At 36.2% G+C, this 18,345-nt stretch overlaps 1 protein-coding gene across 1 annotated transcript in view; it reads right to left on the reverse strand.

The window, feature by feature from the left end:
- The window catches only part of INO80 (INO80 complex ATPase subunit), a 55,970-nt gene that overhangs the window by 16,242 nt on the left and 21,383 nt on the right, over nt 1-18,345 (reverse strand). The window contains exons 14-26 of the mRNA XM_081934165.1: nt 17,353-17,448; nt 17,073-17,132; nt 16,330-16,472; nt 15,632-15,716; nt 15,170-15,287; nt 13,873-13,958; nt 12,197-12,364; nt 10,721-10,854; nt 10,342-10,409; nt 8,897-8,990; nt 7,609-7,786; nt 6,775-6,912; nt 55-280 (exon numbers count right to left, since the gene is read on the reverse strand). Of these exons, the coding sequence (XP_081790291.1) occupies nt 55-280; nt 6,775-6,912; nt 7,609-7,786; nt 8,897-8,990; nt 10,342-10,409; nt 10,721-10,854; nt 12,197-12,364; nt 13,873-13,958; nt 15,170-15,287; nt 15,632-15,716; nt 16,330-16,472; nt 17,073-17,132; nt 17,353-17,448 (1,594 nt within the window). The remainder of the gene's footprint in view (nt 1-54; nt 281-6,774; nt 6,913-7,608; nt 7,787-8,896; nt 8,991-10,341; nt 10,410-10,720; nt 10,855-12,196; nt 12,365-13,872; nt 13,959-15,169; nt 15,288-15,631; nt 15,717-16,329; nt 16,473-17,072; nt 17,133-17,352; nt 17,449-18,345) is intronic.

Here is an 18,345-nt window from a genome sequence, read left to right on the forward strand (position 1 = left end):
AGTTTATTTTCTTAGCTATAATAGTATATACTGAATTGCAAAACTGCAAACCACCTGGTATCCTGACGAAAGACCAGCCGTTTGGAGGTTTGAGCCCCAATAGTCCTCCTGGGGTTTCGGGAAACAACTGAGAGCATCGTTTTAGCCAGCTGGTTACTAGTTCAGGCGCCCCATAAAACACACATTGCTTTGCTTCAAGAGTTCCTCCTTCTTTAAGTGCTTTACGCTCATACTCTGCACTGCGATCATTGCAATAGAAATCCAATGGAACAGCTGTTACCTGTGAATCAAAAGGCTAAAGTTATTCTAGATTTTATGAAAAAAATATACCTAAGACTGGTCCTTAGAAACAGAATGCAGAAGCAAAATAATTATGAGATAATTGAAGGGTCTCTAGACCTTTCAAGCTGATTAATTCAAGTGAGAGTTCACACAAGAAATGTTACAAAATACTAGACTAAGGCTTAATAAAGGTATTTTCTTTTTAAATGGAATTATTTCTTGTTTGATGCTTTTGAGATTTCAGCATCTAATTAAGCGAACAGAATCCAAGACTATATATATTTTAAAATATGCTAAAAATTACAGAACAAAGAAAGGAGTTTGATGAGCAACATGTTAAAATAGCAAAATAATAGCATAAAATGAGATTGAACAAAAAGAGAAGAAAATTATTTTGAACATAAAAGATGATAGTGATGGAAATACCAAGTAAAATCACATAAAGCCTGAGAGGAAGAAAGGTTTCAAGAATGACATATGTCAATACATCATTTCCTGAGGAGTATTTTGTTATTCAACAAAGATCACTTCAGTGATTTAGGATCCTGAATTGTTCTGGTCAGTTCTCAGTAGGGTCATAGTTTCAATATGATACTAATTTAGCTTACATAAAAACCCAATTTCATAACTGTGATCTGAGCCGAGTATGGAACAGTCAATAAACAACAAGAAATCTTTGTCTTGGCAGCAATGAACTTTCAAAAGCCCAACAATCTTATGAATACAAAACTTTTGTAAATAAATATTTTGTAACAGCAAAACTGCTGTTATTATTATTATTTATTTATTGCCAAGTGATCATATGAGCATACCCCTATTATGGAATCTTTGGGAAGTACTGATTTATCTCCCGTAACTTTGCAAATACTGTTTTAATTGACCTGTTTGACTCTTGCCCCTATCTTCCAAAGGCACCGAAAACCTGGCTATTCTCCCAGGTCCCACAGTAGTAGGGTGGTTACAATTTTTATGCCATTTCATTTGGGAGACAAGGAATCATCATGTTTCTCTATTTTATTGTTCTGACTAATTATGTAAAGCACCCAAAATCATAAAGAATCAGCTGTTGTTTAAAACTCTGCAATAAATAAATAAGTTGGAACAGGAGTTTATCTTCCTGTACTTACAACTTTCTTCGCTGACAACTTCGGTGTAAATTATTTAGCTAAAGTAAATGTATTGCCAACACAGGAATCAAACTTTATATCAAGCTAACCATCTTGGACCATCTCCATCATTTTAATCTTTGGCTAACATTCTGCTTCATCCAGATAGCAACAAACAGCGAACTCTCCAAGTGGCTGAATAGTCTCCAGATAAGGAATATGTTCCAACAGACAAGATTGCTTTTATTTAAAACACACACACACACACACACCTCTTATCTCTCTTTAACAGGCCAAACAGCAAGTCTGTGATATCATCCTGTACAACATGTTATTGTTCCCAAACACATATATTTTCAAAGCTGAAGGCCAAAACAACAACAAGATGGACATAAGATACAATGACAATGATAAAGAGAGCAGTGGAAGTTGCAATCAGGACTTAGAATCTATATTTATATATTAGCCAAGCAGAAGCAGAATATGTTTCTCATATAAAACTCTGTTATTCATCAAAAGTTTACTAACAAGGGAGTCTCTTGTTTATATGTCAGAACACGGACATAAATACTCTATTTTAGAATACTATTCTTTAACTTATTCAATTTTACATACAACCAAATAAAGGAATTAAAAGAATTTGTCACATACCATTCAGTTATTTGGATAAGAAGCAGAATTTCCATACCTTCTTAAACTCACTGAAACATATTATGAAGAAGATAGAAGAGGCAAGCATTTATTGAAAATTTAAATAAAGAGCCAAAGTTAGGTGGGCAACTTTTTTTCTCCTATTCCAAAAAATATATGGCAGAGGGAATCAAAACAGAATGCAAGAGAAGGGCTCACATGTGAAATCAATAATTGAAAAAGTGATCCTGTCCTTAACAGAATAACAGAGTTCTTTGAGGTGTTCTAGTCCAACTCTCTGCTCAAGCAGGAAATGCTATAACATTCAGAGAAATAGTTCTCCAATCTCTTCTTCAAAACATTAAAAAAACTATTTACAACCATTACTGAAATTCATTCTACTAACAGAGATTTATTTATTTATTTGATTTCTATTGCTACCTTTCTTAAACAACTCTGGGTGGTTCATGACAGCAATATAATCAGGAAATATAAAACATAAAGCAATTTACATGGTAAAATGATAAAACAAACAAACTGTAGCTTAATTATCCCCTTAGGAAGCTCTGGAGCTATCTCCAATTATCCTTCAATTTTTTCCTGTCCTATCCCAATGTCTCAGTAAAAAGCCAGGTTTTCTTGAAAGGCTAAATGGGTGGGATCTGCCAAATGATGTAGAAGGGAGCTGTTCCACAGGGTAGGGGCAACCAGGGAAAAGGCATACTTCCAAGTTTCCACTAGCTAGCAGAATTTCAGGGAAGGGATCTGGAGCATGCCCTACCCTACCTTTACATAGACACAACAATATGTTTAACTGCACTGCCAGGACAACATAGTACAAGAAGAAATGCTCCATGTTTTCCTGAGAAAATACAATACAATATCTACCAATGAAGCAGAGTATATAAATACATTTTCATTAAAATTGAATGTAAGCTCCAAATAACTGCTATTCTCTATCAATAGCTGTCATCTGCAGGCACAGTTAGCCATGATGATAACCAAAATAATATGTATGTCACAGTGGTGGGTTCCTGCCGGATCGCACCGGATCGCGTGCGCTCCCATTCAGCAAGGAACCCGGAAGTAAGTTCCTGCCCCGCCCCTGGCGACGGGACGGCGCTTGCCTGCGCTCCACCAGCTCAGGCGCGACCGGAGACGTTTCTCTGCTCAGACATGACTTCAGTGGAGCGGTGGCAGCCTGGCAGGCTGAGCCTGCGTCCCTTTCAGGAGCTCCGCTCCGCTGAGGAAACGTCTCCGGTCCCAGCCGAGCTGGTGGAGCGCAGGCAAGCGCCGTCCCATTGCCAGGGGCGGGGCAGGAACTTACTTCCGGGTTCCTTGCCGAACGGGAGCGCGCGCGATCCGGTGCAATCCGGGAGGAACCCACCACTGGTATGTCATGACATTGTGCTGCACTCTTATTTTTGCATTGTAACATTGATAACAAGCATCTAAGGACAAAGGTTGCGTCACTATACTTGGATATACTCTACATCTCTGGATACCAAGCAATTTCTAATTAAAATCTGTACTGTGCTGCTGGGTGGAGGGAGGGGGGAGAGAACACAAAAAGAGATTTCAACCAAATTAGTCTCCCAAAGAGAAGAGAAGTTCAAAAAAGGTCACAGAAGAGCTAGTTTCTGGTGAAACATGTCCAGGCTAAATCATGTATGCTGTGCTTTATGTTCAGGACAGAAGTGATTTTCTTTTTTTCTTGGGTGGGGGAATTCAAGGCAGTCATAACAGTTAAGGGGATGAATGACATGGTGGTTTAGTAGAGAAGACATTCGCCTCTCAACCGGAAAGTTGAGCGTTCGCTCCAAAGTAGCTGCAGATGTTTCTCTCCTAAGGCACAATGAAAAATATCTGCTACTAACTCCGTGTAGGCATCAAGAAAGGAATCAGGCCAATAAATGCTCAAATCCATCCAGTCGTCCCGACTCTACCCAGTATAGGGACTACAGAGTTGTGAAAAGGGAGCATAAGAGTTAAGGGGAAGAGAAGTATAATGCTGGGAAGATCAAAATGGTGGTAGGAAGGTTGGGTACATCATGCCAACAGCATCTAACACATCTAACAATACTATGGCAGCAACAGCAGCTAAGGCAGGGGTGGGTAATAAATTTTCCTAAGGGGCCAGATGAGAAACTGGGACTGTGGTGGAGGGCCAAACCAATAGAACCCCGAAGATGGATAGGCACACATACTTAAAATTGAAAAAAGTAACAGACCACTTCAAAATAAAAGCAATGCAGTTGTATTGTGTGCATGGCGTACACTTATTTACATTTGGTTTCTAATTTCCTATTGACCTCACATGGACCGGAAAGAGACAGCCAAAGGACTGGGTGTGGTCCGGAGGGAAGGTGGGGCATAAAATGCTCTCTTCGATCTAAGGGAAAATAGAGAAAGGCAGGTCCTGGGAAGATCATATTGATTCTTTAAGCATAGCATATCCATCTCTCTGTATTTTGCTTTGGCCAAAGCTTGGAACCAGCCAAATATTCTGAATTTTTGTTCTGCTTAACTGGTCTCCCTAGAATAGTTCAGTAGAGCTTTCAAGTTATATTTGTTTTGAGCTTGAAACAAAACACCACCTACTTCTACTCTTTCTTAATACTTTGATGAAATGATACATATGATCAATGTAAATCAGTGATATTTGTATCATGAGACTCAAAAATAATCTCAGTGGGACACAGATTAAATTCTTGAGACTTCAAATCTAATTTACAGTATACTTTAACTAGTTACTTGTGTTTTTTTTTGGGGGGGGGAAGTTGGAGAGAGTACTCCTATTTTGATGGGAACCCGAAGGCAGTTCAAAGGCATATAATATTTGCATGTGAACCCAGAATTAATGTAGTTCATGAGCCCTTAGTCATCTGAATTATAAATTGAGTCTGAATGAGCTTCATTTTAGACCTAGAACTTAAGCCCTATCTCCTAACAGAAAAATTGTTAGGAAGCAGAATTGTATGTTTAAAGCACCTAAGTACAACAAAAATAAATGTAAAAACATAACTTAAACTAACACAACGCAATAAAGGAATAAATAATTATGGGTCCATGATATTAATATTAAAGCTAATGATTACTGTCAAATTCCCAAGTCTATCATTTATAGATTTGATGCCCTTGTTTTAGTTTCCTGAATTTAGAAGCACAGATTGGTATTATAGATCACATTTTAGTCACGTTTCTCATTATGCTGGCTTGAAAGCAATTTCTGAAAAATGTATAGATATTATGGAAATAAAAAATATCTTAAAGGGAAGTTTAATGAAAAGAATGCTGGGGAAAAATTACTTCTGGTTCTAAACCCAGAACTGAAAAAGTGCGTAGCATCTGACAATACAATGCAATGCTGCCATCTACAGCTAAGAAATCAGAACTTCAAACGGCTTTCACAAACTGCATTACAACTTTCCAACTGAACAATGCTATCCAATTTTTCACTATGAAAAAAAAAAGAATCAGAGTAATATTTAAAAATCACAGTTATTTTCAATATATGTGAAGGAACAGAGATTACAGGAATGCTCAAATGTTTACTCATGTCAGGAACAATAAATGACCACTATCCAGTGACCATTCAAAATAACAACAGTGATGAGTGAGGGATACCTATGACCAGTCCTCAAAGTTACAGATGTCCCGGCACTCATGAGTTGGGTGTTTGGCAACCCACTTGCACTTATGATGGTTACAGCATCTTGTGGGCATGTCAACTTTCCCAGCCAGCTTCCCACAAGCTAAGTCAATGGGGAAGCTGGCAGGGAAGATCACAAGTTGCTGAAATCCTCATCCGCTTGGTAGCAGCTACCTCCAGCCTGCCATACCTCAAGGGGCATTCCTGCACCCACCCCTGCCTGGGAGTAGTCACCCCCAGCCTGGGGATAACTGGGGGCCACTTGTGCACCCACCTCCCTCCCTCCCTTCTCCATTCCATCCCATTTACTGTATGTGTCCCCTCTAAATGGAACTTTCCTTCCAGAGCAGGTTAAGGACTTCAATTGTATTGACATAAGGAGCTAACTAGGTAAAAGGTTAAGTGCTTCAGTCATAAAAACTATTTCAGAAATTGATTTAAAACTGTTGTAGCAAGCAAACAGAGATATCATGTGAATTAAGTAGATACTCTTCAGATTTTAAGAATTATTAAAAACATCAATGATGATTGATTGATAATCATTAGATAGACAGACCGAAGGCTTAAAAAGGATGCTGAATCTTATGGAAATTTGTGTGCACTAATTTCCTACTTTGCAGAAGTTAAAAACTTAAGATACTTAACATAAACTCTTATATTTATTTGCAACTGCGCATAAAAACATGACCTTAGCCATAGTCTTTACAAATGCTAACTTCACAGTTTGCTGCTGAAAAATGAGCAAATTATAACTGAGCTGAGTATCTCAACAAAAGTTATCAAGGGTCTGTGAGATTGTTGTGAAAAAGGTCAGCCTGTTACAAAATGCCTTCAAAAAAAGGCATCAACATCAGAATATTTATATCAGAATGACTGCAGTACCCTTAAAAAAATCACACAGTGACCTATGTATGGCTGTCTGAATGGATATTCAGAGCAGGAAGAGGAACATAAAAAGGCCACCAAAATGATCAAAAGAATAAAGCAGCTGTCTTTTGAATAACATTTATAAGTTTATATTCTGAGATTAAAAGTGCTGAACGTAGACAATTCCTCGCATAGAAATATTCAAAATGGGTTTGAAAAAAATTAACAAAGACTTACCCGTGGGCTCACAACGAACAGAAAGGACGGCAGCTCTGTGATTTGACAATACTGTTTCCATGAGGTAGCTGGCTGTTGATGAACGATGTGATCCGAGTGGCCAATTACTGCTTTACAGTGGCTTGTGAATACAAGGCCCTAAAAATGATAAAATTCAAAAAGGTTTCCAAAACTTGGACAATGTTTTACCACAGCAATTCTGTTCTAAGATATGCCAAAAATGAGCAATGTCCAAATATGTTCTTTTGAAGTATGAAACTTTTATCTTGCTCTGACATTCTAAAGCCACTGGTCTCTGTTTATGTTTCTTTTGAACAGGAATGCAATAGTCAACTTACAATCATTTGTATAGTTGGTTAGAAGCTGGAGCAGATGAAGAGCTCCAAGAAATGGAGCAATATTACAATACAACCCTCCTAAAAAAGAACCTGATATTAAGATTCTTTGATACAACATGCAGTTTTGATTGTTGCACATAGGGAATTGTGGTTCTTAACGTCATTTTATGTGCCTTGGCTCCCGTGCTCCATGCTTTTAGGGAGCATGACACCTAGAGGGTGAATGCTGAATATTGAAACAAGAGTTGTTTCACCACAAGTACTACTTAAATATGCACAGCCTGTGCGATGAATAAGATGGCAAACTAAACTATCTACTACAGCTTTTCTTTCCTTATCATGTTCGTGTAGATCAGATTATTTAATTCTGAGATTTCTGGAATGCCTTAAATTTATGAGTAGGGAAAATTTAAGACTGTTAGAGGACATTCACTTATTAGCAGGAATTCCTGACGGTTTGTTGAATTAAAAGCACCGAGATGAAGACGTTACATACCTGCAGCAAAGTGCAGCTGTGCAAGTTGAGTGGGGAGAGTGGAAAACTGACATCCAGCACAAAATCTTGATTCTTCAGATACCGAGATTGATGCTGGTCTTCTTTTTCTGGCTCCTTCCAGAATCGAAAGTGGTGGAGCCTGTAGGCGGCTTTCAGAGACAGGAAAAGAGCTAACCATCTAGGGGGGGAAAGTATACATTCATACTTTTTGAACAGGAATGTAATAGTCAACTTACAATCATTTGTATAGTTGGTTAGAAATTAAAACAACACTGAAAAAAATGAAATTTTGACGAGTTTTCACACTTAGAACCATTGGAGCATCCCCATAATCAAGTGATCAAAAGTTGGACGCTTGACAACTGGCATGTATTTATGACAGTTGCACAACGTCCCATGGTCATGTAATCCCCATTTGTAACTTTCTCAACTGGCTTCCAACAAGCAAAATCAATGGGGAAGCCAGATTCAGTGAACGACTGCATTATTCACTTTAAAACTGCAGTGATTTGCTTAACAACCGTGGCAAGAAAGGCCATAAAATGGGGCAAAACTCACTTAACAACTGCTTTGCCTTGCAACGGATATTTGGGGCTTGAGCTACATAGTTTGCAGTAGTTATTGTAGTTGTTAAGTCAAGTACTATGCAAAAAAAAAGGGGGGGGTTGCTTAATGAACCATTATTTTTTAAACATGAATATGAGGAAACAGCTATTTTGGCATAATGTTTAGCCTTTCAATCTGCCCTTATTTAATTCTGAAGTCCAATGCCTTACACATGAAATGTTATAGGCAAATATTATAAGCAGAAAGGTGATTTTAAAACTAGCAAATAGTGAATGATCAATATTGTTTAGCAAATATACAGTTCTATAAAGAACAACAGTACATTTTTGATAATGATTCAAAATGGTTTAGCCTCACGCGAGCAAAAGCTTGGAAACTTAATTATTTAAAAAGAAACTGTACAAGAAAGATTCTTATATGTGTAAATTATTCCTTTTTTTGCCAAGATCTACAGGGACATTAGTGCACAATTGCTATAATTGGTCTACATTCATACATATTTATTCAATTTCAAGAATTGATAATTCAAATACAATTTTTAAAGTATAGGAAATGAGAGTTTAAGTGGTATACAGGTATTTGTAATAAATATTGTTCAAGCAATGGGTATTTCTGCCCCCCCCCCCCAAAAAGAAATTGCAATACACTGTATTCATAATTTTTAAAAAAATATCCCTACAATTACTTAAATCAAATGTGCTATTAGTTCAAGATTTCTCACCTGGCTAGGTGCCCTTTATGCATAAGGTTTGCCAATTCTGCTGGAGAAACATCAATAAACCGTAGGAAAGAGAAACAACTCCCTTTCTCAGCACCTGTAACATATAAGTAACAAAGATTAAAATGAGCTCCTGCAAAGAACTGGTGCCACACTGACTTTATAAAAACTAACAAGTGGAAAACACAATTTGGGCTTGTATATGAACATCTGCATCTCTCCCTTGTTTCACATTTTTTATCTTTGATTATTAAAACAATCTACTGCATAAAAGTAAAAAAAAAAGATCTTAAAGAGAGATCATTAATCACAACTTTGTCCCAGTCAATTACAGGTAATCCTCGTTTAAGGGACTATTTGCAGTTAGGAAATGATGAAAAAGTAATTTTGCAACCAATCCTCGCATTTAGGACATTCTCAGGTCTGTAAAGCAAAAGAACGATGAAGAAAACCACAATCCCAGTTGTGGTTTCATTTAGCGACTGCTCCACTCAACAAGTTTCTGGTCCCAATTATGGTAAACAAAGAATATCTGTATTGCACCTTCTCTCTAGAGCAGAAGATCACATGAGCCTAATTTTTATGAAAATTAATGTTTTCTGAAAAGCAGCGATATTAGTGGTCTGTGCTCAGCAGGAACATTTAATACAATAATAAAATATGCAAAGTTCAATAGTAAGGAATAATAGAAAATGGCTAAAGAAGGAAAAAGAGGGCCACTAAGAACGAGATGCATGGAAGAAGGACACATTTTTCCATCCCATAGGCAACAAAGTCATAGGCGCATGAAGAGAAAAAACAGGATGATAATAACTGCACATCATTTCCTTTCCTCTCTCTCTCTCTCTATATATATATATACAAAAAAAAATTCTAATTAAGTTTTGGAAAAAGTAAGAAGGGAAAATATGTTGCCATTATACAAAATCTGAGGACCAGAGGGTTAAACCATAGCACACCTAAGAATAATTACCCTTAATAACCAAATGAAGAGTCAAATAATGTGAAGCTGTGCTGTTCATAGTATAAATTCAGTTTGAGAGTAATTACAATTTGTAAAAAGATACGTAACTGATTTAGGTATTTGTTCATTATCATATTCAGTACTTCAAAGAATAATCTCAAGAACAATTTTGATAGCTTGAAATATTTTTTTAAAAAATCAATGAAAGTGGTAAATATTGAAAGGAAAATTAACACGAGGAAAGTCTTGAAAAGGACAGTGATAACATAAAAAGCAACTTTTCAAGATTTAAGTAACCCGAGTATTAGAAATGCTAAAATAGAGATTAGTTCAATTGTGAAATAAGCTAATTAAGTTGTTTACGACACCATTGTTTATATAATTTTAAATATAAGTTTAGAGAAAAAAAGCTATGCTATTATCATTTTAGGTAAGGTGATATGAATTAATTTCATCCCAATGTTCTCCCAGTCCTTTAACTTACCTCTTCTATGAAATAGAGACTGTTGAATGTAGTCTGGTGCAAAAGGAGAAAGTAAAAACTGCAACCACCTGGAAATTAATAAAGATTTAAAATCTTAGGATGTAAATATTAATTGAGTTCAAACTTGCTTTATCACCTATCATTGCTCCAAGAATTGTGGGACATTGTTGTCTTTACATTATTAGCCAAAATCATTCTCTTGAGAAGCCTGGAAGTATATACTATGCTCCTATACAGCTAAGCTATGAGCCGCTTTAGCATAACATTAGAAGGGGCTGAAGGAGCTACAGATCTCTCGTTAAGAGCAATAGTTGAAGAGGTTTCCCCTGATTACATAGGTTGCATTGGAAAAAACTGAACATTATATAATACTGCTTACCTGTCTCGTGAATGGTTAAACACCCTGCTCTGCCCATGACGATAAAGAAACTTTGAAATCTGATATGGCTTTAGTGAAATGTGAAATGGAGACCATGTTTCTTGTCGCTCAAAGAGCTCTGGATGATTGCAAACCTGTATGGAAATGTAATAATTAATTATTACAATAGCAACAACAACAATAATAATGAAAGATTTTGTAATAAAATTATGTTTTGTAATAATATTACAAAAATTATTATTCTACATGTTTGGAAAAGTATGGGTACAATTTTCAGGATTTAATTTTTTACCTTGCTATTCCTCAAAACAGACATTTAAAACATGATTATTTCCCTTACCCTGTAAAGCAGATCATGCCAAGTTATTTTTTCATTATATACACTTCAGTCACACATACCTTATCAGTAAAAAGGAATAAAACAATGCAAAATAACATACATAACAACAATAACATCATATATTCCCACTTCATAAAACAATAATATAAATAACCACTTATTGTACGGAAACCCATATTTATGTCCAGTATGAAAGGCTTCATATAATTCCTACAAATTCCTGATAAATTTGAAAATTCTTTAATTCTGAGGAAATGTTGTTGCAGAGAAGGGGATAGTAATAAAGAAGGTTCACTTTTGCAGCCCTGAAGACAGTATCTCTCAAAGTAAGATTCCCAAAGAGAGCCCTCTATCCTGATCTTACTGGAAGGGCAGATAATGCTGAGAGCAGTAAGATATGTAGGCTTTGGAGGTGACAACCAATGCACCTCAAAGCCAACTGTCAACCTGTATAACTCACAGAGTAATAGTATTCGCTGGTTGAAGCAAGAAGCACCTGCAAGTTCTTGAATCTCTGCCTTCTGGCGTGTATGGGGTGTTCAGGGAAGGGTAGCACTTCTGGTGTAGGGGCATGTCGTGTATTTTTAGGGCAGCTCGTGTCTTCTGGACTCTATATAGCTACCGAATGATTTTCAGGGGCAGCCTCACATAGAGCAAACTGCAATAATCTATTTGAGAGGTTGGATTACAAAAGGCGCTATCAATCCAGGAGATTCCCAATTATGAACCAGTTCTAAACAAGCCAGTGCATTCGGTCCAGGTATTGGGCCACAGAGAACTTCACAATCAAATTGAAATCTGAGTCTTTTCAGTCATAGTTAAACATCTAACCACTATTCTACAGTGATTGTTGTAAACAATTTGTAAACTACAATTTGCAACATATATTCTTCTAGAATAGGCAGAGTTGCCTTTCCCATACTTACATATTATCTTCCCAAAATGCTCAATTTTCCAACAGACTATATTGTCACAAAGTGGCAAGTTTACCATTGCAAATTATAAAACAAAGGAGGAAGATCTTAAGTAAGTTAAGCAAATGTAATCTGTTAATCATGCATTACGGAATGTGGGTAAAAGCTACAAACGTTTTCTTGAGACAAGCATTTCAGAACGATGGGTTTTCCTAAACTCACCTTCCTAAACTGCATGACAAGGTTCATAAGGCTACTAGTAGTGTTCTGGGCTTGCTGAGTAGTTCCCATGGAGGATTGTAAAAGGTCATCAATTGAAATCTTATTCTTCAGAGCTTGATATAATAATTTCTGTCGACTGGTCTGCTGACAATACATAAGAATCTCGATCTAAGAGAGAGGAAAATAGATTAAGCTATTGCCAACAGAACATTATATTAAATCCAAGTTCACAAACACAATCCATAAGTAATTTTGGGGAGTAAGAGATTTTTCCCAGAAATCTTCACTGTAATGTCAGGATGCAGAATTAATATTCTTAGCTACAAATATTCAGATAGGAAAAACCCTGACAAAAAATCTATGGAATATTACTATATAACATAGTAATGATGTCAGAGTTCTCTTTTAGGAAAAGCTGGATTAATACTTTCAAAGTTACGTCTTCACAGCTTTGTATGATTTAGCCTAGTCTACAAGTGACATACTTTTGATACAGATTTGGGTATAATATTCACCAATGACTGATATATTTTCTGATGATTAAAAAAAATTGATTCAGAAAAATAATATTATTATTTGTACTATTCAGAACAGCATACAAGTATAAAGCCCAGAAATATTCTCAGCTACTGATATATGGAACTGGATGGAGATTCTGCTCATTTGATTGATTTTTGTTCCTTCTCTTTCCACAACTCTTTTATTACTCTTATGATTTATTTTGCTTGCTTCTTAATTTGCTGGATTGGTTTGCTATTATTCTTATTACAAACTTTACAACCTTGAATTCTTTTAAGAGAATAACAAAGTATTGGGGCATCCTGTAAAGGATCTTGATGAGATTTATGTCCAATTTGGGAGGTAGTCAGCTTGTGTCAATTCTGTTGACCTTGCCTCACTTTGCTACACTTCAGCAGAACAAGTGCAAAAATCATACATCAAAATGTGTTCAGTTCATGGATCAAGAATTCCCTAAGGATACCATTTAGGTAATAATCATCGTGCATGATCAAAATGATCAAAACTGTGCATATATTGGAAAATTTAAGTTATTTAAAAACTTAATTATGTAAAATATTACCATTGCACTGCGATGATAATCACTGCAAATAAAAATCAAGCACCTAACAAACACTCAGAAGTAGTACTACCAGTATTACAGTCCTGTTGGAGCGCTAAAGTGCTTCTGGGTTGAAAGGATTAGCTGGTGACATTACTGCCTTTGACTTTAAGGTGTTTACTATTCTGATTTATTAATTGTATGGTCAAATATATTTATTTATGCAGATACACAAAGTCTGGAAGTAGAGAAATATTATCATTTCTCTAGAAAGGATGGATCCCGAGATGCACTTTGGTCAAATGACGTACTTTTTGCCAATTTTCTTTTCCCCCTGGAGCCAGTTTTCGGGGGCAACAGAGTACTATAGGGGAAATATAAAATAAATGAAATTAGCTTTCCCTTCTTCTTTTAAGACAGCAGATTATCTAGCTAAAGGGATATCTTTAGCTGAAGCAGATCATTTAGCTGAAGGGACGTCAAGCTCAAACCCGTTATTGAAAAAGCATTTTTAAGAATGCTGATTTCACATCACTTAGAAAAATCGCACACTGATGTATAATGGGAAGGGGGAAAAGAAGAGGACCAAAGAATTTATTATTATTTTGATTGGCACCTTGTCTGACAGTTCATTTTCCACATCTTTCTTGATTCTTCTCAACATAAAAGGTTTCAGGATCATGTGCAAACGTGACAGTTGATCTGAAAATGAGAAAAACAATCCATAATCATTTATCTAATGTTAAAAATGCTCTGTTATAAATGATTGGCTCAAAACTGGGAAAAGAATCTGCAATAATTATATACTGGCACTTTATTTAATCTGTGAACAGAATAGTAACTAGGATTAGAGCAACTGAAATTGAAATTGATGGTAGAAACATCAACAATGTCAGCTATATTAAGCATTCTACTTTGATATCTGGAAGACTTAAGAAATCTCATGCTGAAGGCAAAAAGCTTGTCTGTTGCTCAGCAATTTTTTTTAAAAGTCCCAAAATTATGTTGACAGGTTATGCCAACACAATGCATGTTTGCAGGGAAGACATTGAGCTACTAACAACTTTATCTTCCTAGGATCAAGTGTTCATAATGATTATAGCCATGAAAAAAGAAACAGACATAACTAGGGCTGAAAATGGGATCTTGTCAAAACGTATAGTCAAAATACTAATGTGCGGAAATATCACACTGACAGTAAAGGTATGTATTATCAAGATCATGTTTTCCCAACTGTGACATGGTTGTGAAAGGTGGATGATCAAAACAGCTGAACAAAGAAAAACAAATGCCTCTGAATTGAGATATCGGAGAAAATGGTTGAGTAAAACTGGAAGACTGCTCACAGAAAGCATTAACAGTGAAGGTAATACTTAAGGATTTTGGACACACAAAGCAAAAGAAAAGGACACTGGAGAAGATTATATACTTGAAAAAAAATAAAAAAAACTGTTGAAAGGAAGTCTGGAAGTTAGTGGATAGATATTCACACTGATGGCAAAAGCATGAATCTATAAAAATGTAAAGAAGCAGCTGTAACTATCTTGATGAAATAATGTCCATTGGGTAATAAAGGGTCAGAAGTGACTGAACAACCATTAACAAATTACAACAGAGTCATAATTACTAAATATTACTTTAAATATTGGCAGCAGTATATTTTCAATACTAATTGCTGCAGAAGGTGAATGGAACAGTACTATTATATAAATGACCTGGTTATAAACTTTCCATGGGCATCTGATTAGCTATTGAGAGATCAGAACAATGAGCTACCCGAGCCTTTAATTTGATTCAGTGCAGTTCTTCTAATGTTCTAAGCAACTTATAACAACTGGTTATTAAGACATATGGGCAATTCTGTTCAAGTGGTAGAATTTGAATGCAAAGTATACTGAATCATGCATACTCACTCTCATCAATGGCAGATTTATTTTCCGCATGGCTTTCAATATCTTTAGAAAACCATTCATTAAACTCTTCATGGGAGTCAAACAATGTTGGCATAATGAAATGAAGCAAAGCCCAGAGCTGCAAAAGCAAAGAAAGAAGTGTGATAAATACCCCATTAACTAATACATCTTAAAACTCATTTCTTACATATATTGTAACGGTTCAAGGAAATTTCTTTCCAAAATTGTCAACATGAGTCAACTGGACTAAAAATTCAGAAATCCTTTCAGTAACAATGACAGTGAAGACTACATCAAAACCTGATAATAGATTGAGGAATGTGATTTTCTGAGCACCTCTGGACACAAACAGAAAGAGGCAGGCAAGACTATAAGAATGCACAGATTATACCTCAATCATGTGTGGAAACATTAAATTTCTACTATTTATAGAAACCAAACATGAGAACAAAACATGCATACCTCAGCCATAGTGTTTTGGATGGGTGTTCCTGTCAGCAATAGTCGGTTTCGACATTGGAACTGAAGTAAAATTTTCCAGCGGACGCTAAATACCAACAGATTTTGAAGAAACTGATTTAGCAAGTGGCAATAAAGGAACACAGCGCTACTTTTGTTTTTAATAATGTTAATTCATAAGACTTCTAGGTAAAATAAAATACTATGCAGATTTTACTTCCATTTAATCTGTCTCTAAAAGCGCAATTCTACAATGTAACATGAACAATTTATAAGCAGCTCAAATATAACTATGAAAGTACAATTTATTAAGAGAGTCAGATTTGGAAGTCTTAAACAGCACAGCTGATGGCACTCCTTCTTCTCTATTGACCCTCTCCTGCACATTCTACTTCCTTGGCCACCACTGCTTGCCCAGAGAAGAGCATCTGATGGGAAATAGGGTTGTTGTAAATTCTTTGTTACTGGAAATAGTTCTGGCAGGGCCCATGGAACCTAAATATAGTCGATGCTTCTACTGACTTACAACCTAACCACTTACGGTACAAAAAATTAATAAATCATGGGATCTCCCTAGCTACAAATAAAACAAAAATACATTTTAAAAAGTGATAGCATTTCAATACTACAATTAATTACTGCATCTAAGCTTCCTTTCTTCACTGGTAAAATCAGTAAACTCTTTCTACTACATAAGATACCTGGAGCTACTCTTGAGTGCCTGTGCTTCATCCAACACCATATATTGCCATTTCACCCGCTGAAAATACTTGACATCTTGGACTACAAGTTGGTAACTGGTGATCACCACGTGGAAAGAAGCATCCTGAGTATACAAAGTCTTCTGTAATCAGAGGGGGGGGGGGGGCGGGAAATGAAGTTCCATGAATAAAATTGACCCATCAAATATACCCAATAATTTTTACATCAGTTTCCAAGCTGAGTGAGCAGCTTGTTTCTAACCGGACACTTATGCTATCTTAACATACGATTAGGCAGATTTATATGCATATGAGTGAAGTAGAAGGTTACAATCTTCATGGCTGTTTAATTTACAAGCATTTCAGCAGTAGAAACTTCCTTCAAACATGGAATTATCTTGACTGGAGGTCTGTACTATACTTATTACAACACAAGATGAGGTTAAATCACTAAAGAAAAAAATCTATGTGCATTCAGATAATCACTCAATTAGCCCTCAAATATATTTTAATAGTAAACACCAAACATTTTGCAAATTCTAATCATTAGCTAGAGAGAATGAAATTCTCATGTTAAGGGAAGAGTTTATGTCCATGTGAAAATAAGAAAGATTTTAGGACCTTAAAGATAAGTATTATTATAAGAAATATTATAAGCTTATTGATTATTAAAAAACATTCCCAAATCTATTACAGAAAGACAAGAATACATTTATTCTTTAGATAAATGAGAGGGATAGTACCTGACTCCAGAATTTCCTGATCACTTTTCGGTCATTGGGATTTCCCCAATATGGTAGCACCTACAACATATAGGAAACAGACAATATAAGTACTTATTTACAGGAGCCCTTAAGTTCTTTCAGATTTTTGTCATTCCTTGTTAACCAGATTCAGATTTCTGATCTTTTACATCAGGCTTGGCAGAAACAGAGTTAGGAGAGTAGGAAGTAATATAAATCTACAATTTATTTTAAGAAATTAGGAAAATTGAAATTATGGAATGATCATGTCAGCAGTCACCTTAAATCTTGGAACAAATCTGGCGAACTCCTGATGCCAGTTGTTTAATGTGGAAGCTGGTGAAATAATTAAAAAGGGGCCCCAGATGTTCTCTCTCTGGAAGGAAAAAAAAGTTTAATTAAAAAATGTTTAATACAATCTTTAAATAAATATCAAATATGATGAGCAAGCAAAGTAATACACGCAATTTATACTGATTTCTTCAGTCATAAAATAAGACGGAAAGGAAGAAAAAAAATGCCTGAATAGTTTTTTTGAACATAATTACTTTGAGGTATGGCAGTAATATGCATACATAGCAACCTTTGCTTTTTATTTTCAGTGCAAACTTATATTTATGTAGTTCAGGGTATCTAATATAGTACAAGTGTGGCACAAATCCCTTTATAGGCAACCTGGGCTTGCAGATCAAAACAGCCAAAACAAAGGTAAAAGAATACTGTGTAAGACTGAAGGAGAGATAAAAGTCTGGGGAGGATCAATTATCCCCAGGAAGCATAAGAGATGCCGAGTACCAGAAAAGACTGTGAAATGAAAAAAATGAAAGCCTCAATTCAATAATGCACACAGAAAGGAAATGTTGTTACATATATGCACAGACACATTACATAGACATGGGCCTTATTTCAATCATGTAATAGGTCCGTGATAGCGAATCTATGGCATGTGTGCCACAGGTGGCATGTGTAGCCATTTATTAGGGCACGCAGGCGCTGCTCTATCAGCTGGCCAGCACACATATGCACGTGCTGGCCAGCTGACTTCAGCCTTCTTTTGAGGCAGTTTTTCACCCTCCAGAAGCTTCCTTGAAACCGGAAGTCACCATTCCCGAACTTCCAGGTTCTCTGGAGGTCCGTTTTTCGCCCTCCTAGGCTCCTAAAAAGCCTCTGGAGCCTGGGGAGGGCAAAAAAAAGTGCCAAAACCGGGGATGCACACATAGCATTATGGGTATGGCACGCCGGCGCACCCACCCACCCACCCCGCTTTTGGCAC

The sequence above is a fragment of the Natrix helvetica genome (assembly GCF_964273705.1).
Source record: "Natrix helvetica genome assembly, chromosome: 1".
Classification (NCBI taxonomy): Eukaryota; Metazoa; Chordata; class Lepidosauria; order Squamata; family Natricidae; genus Natrix; species Natrix helvetica.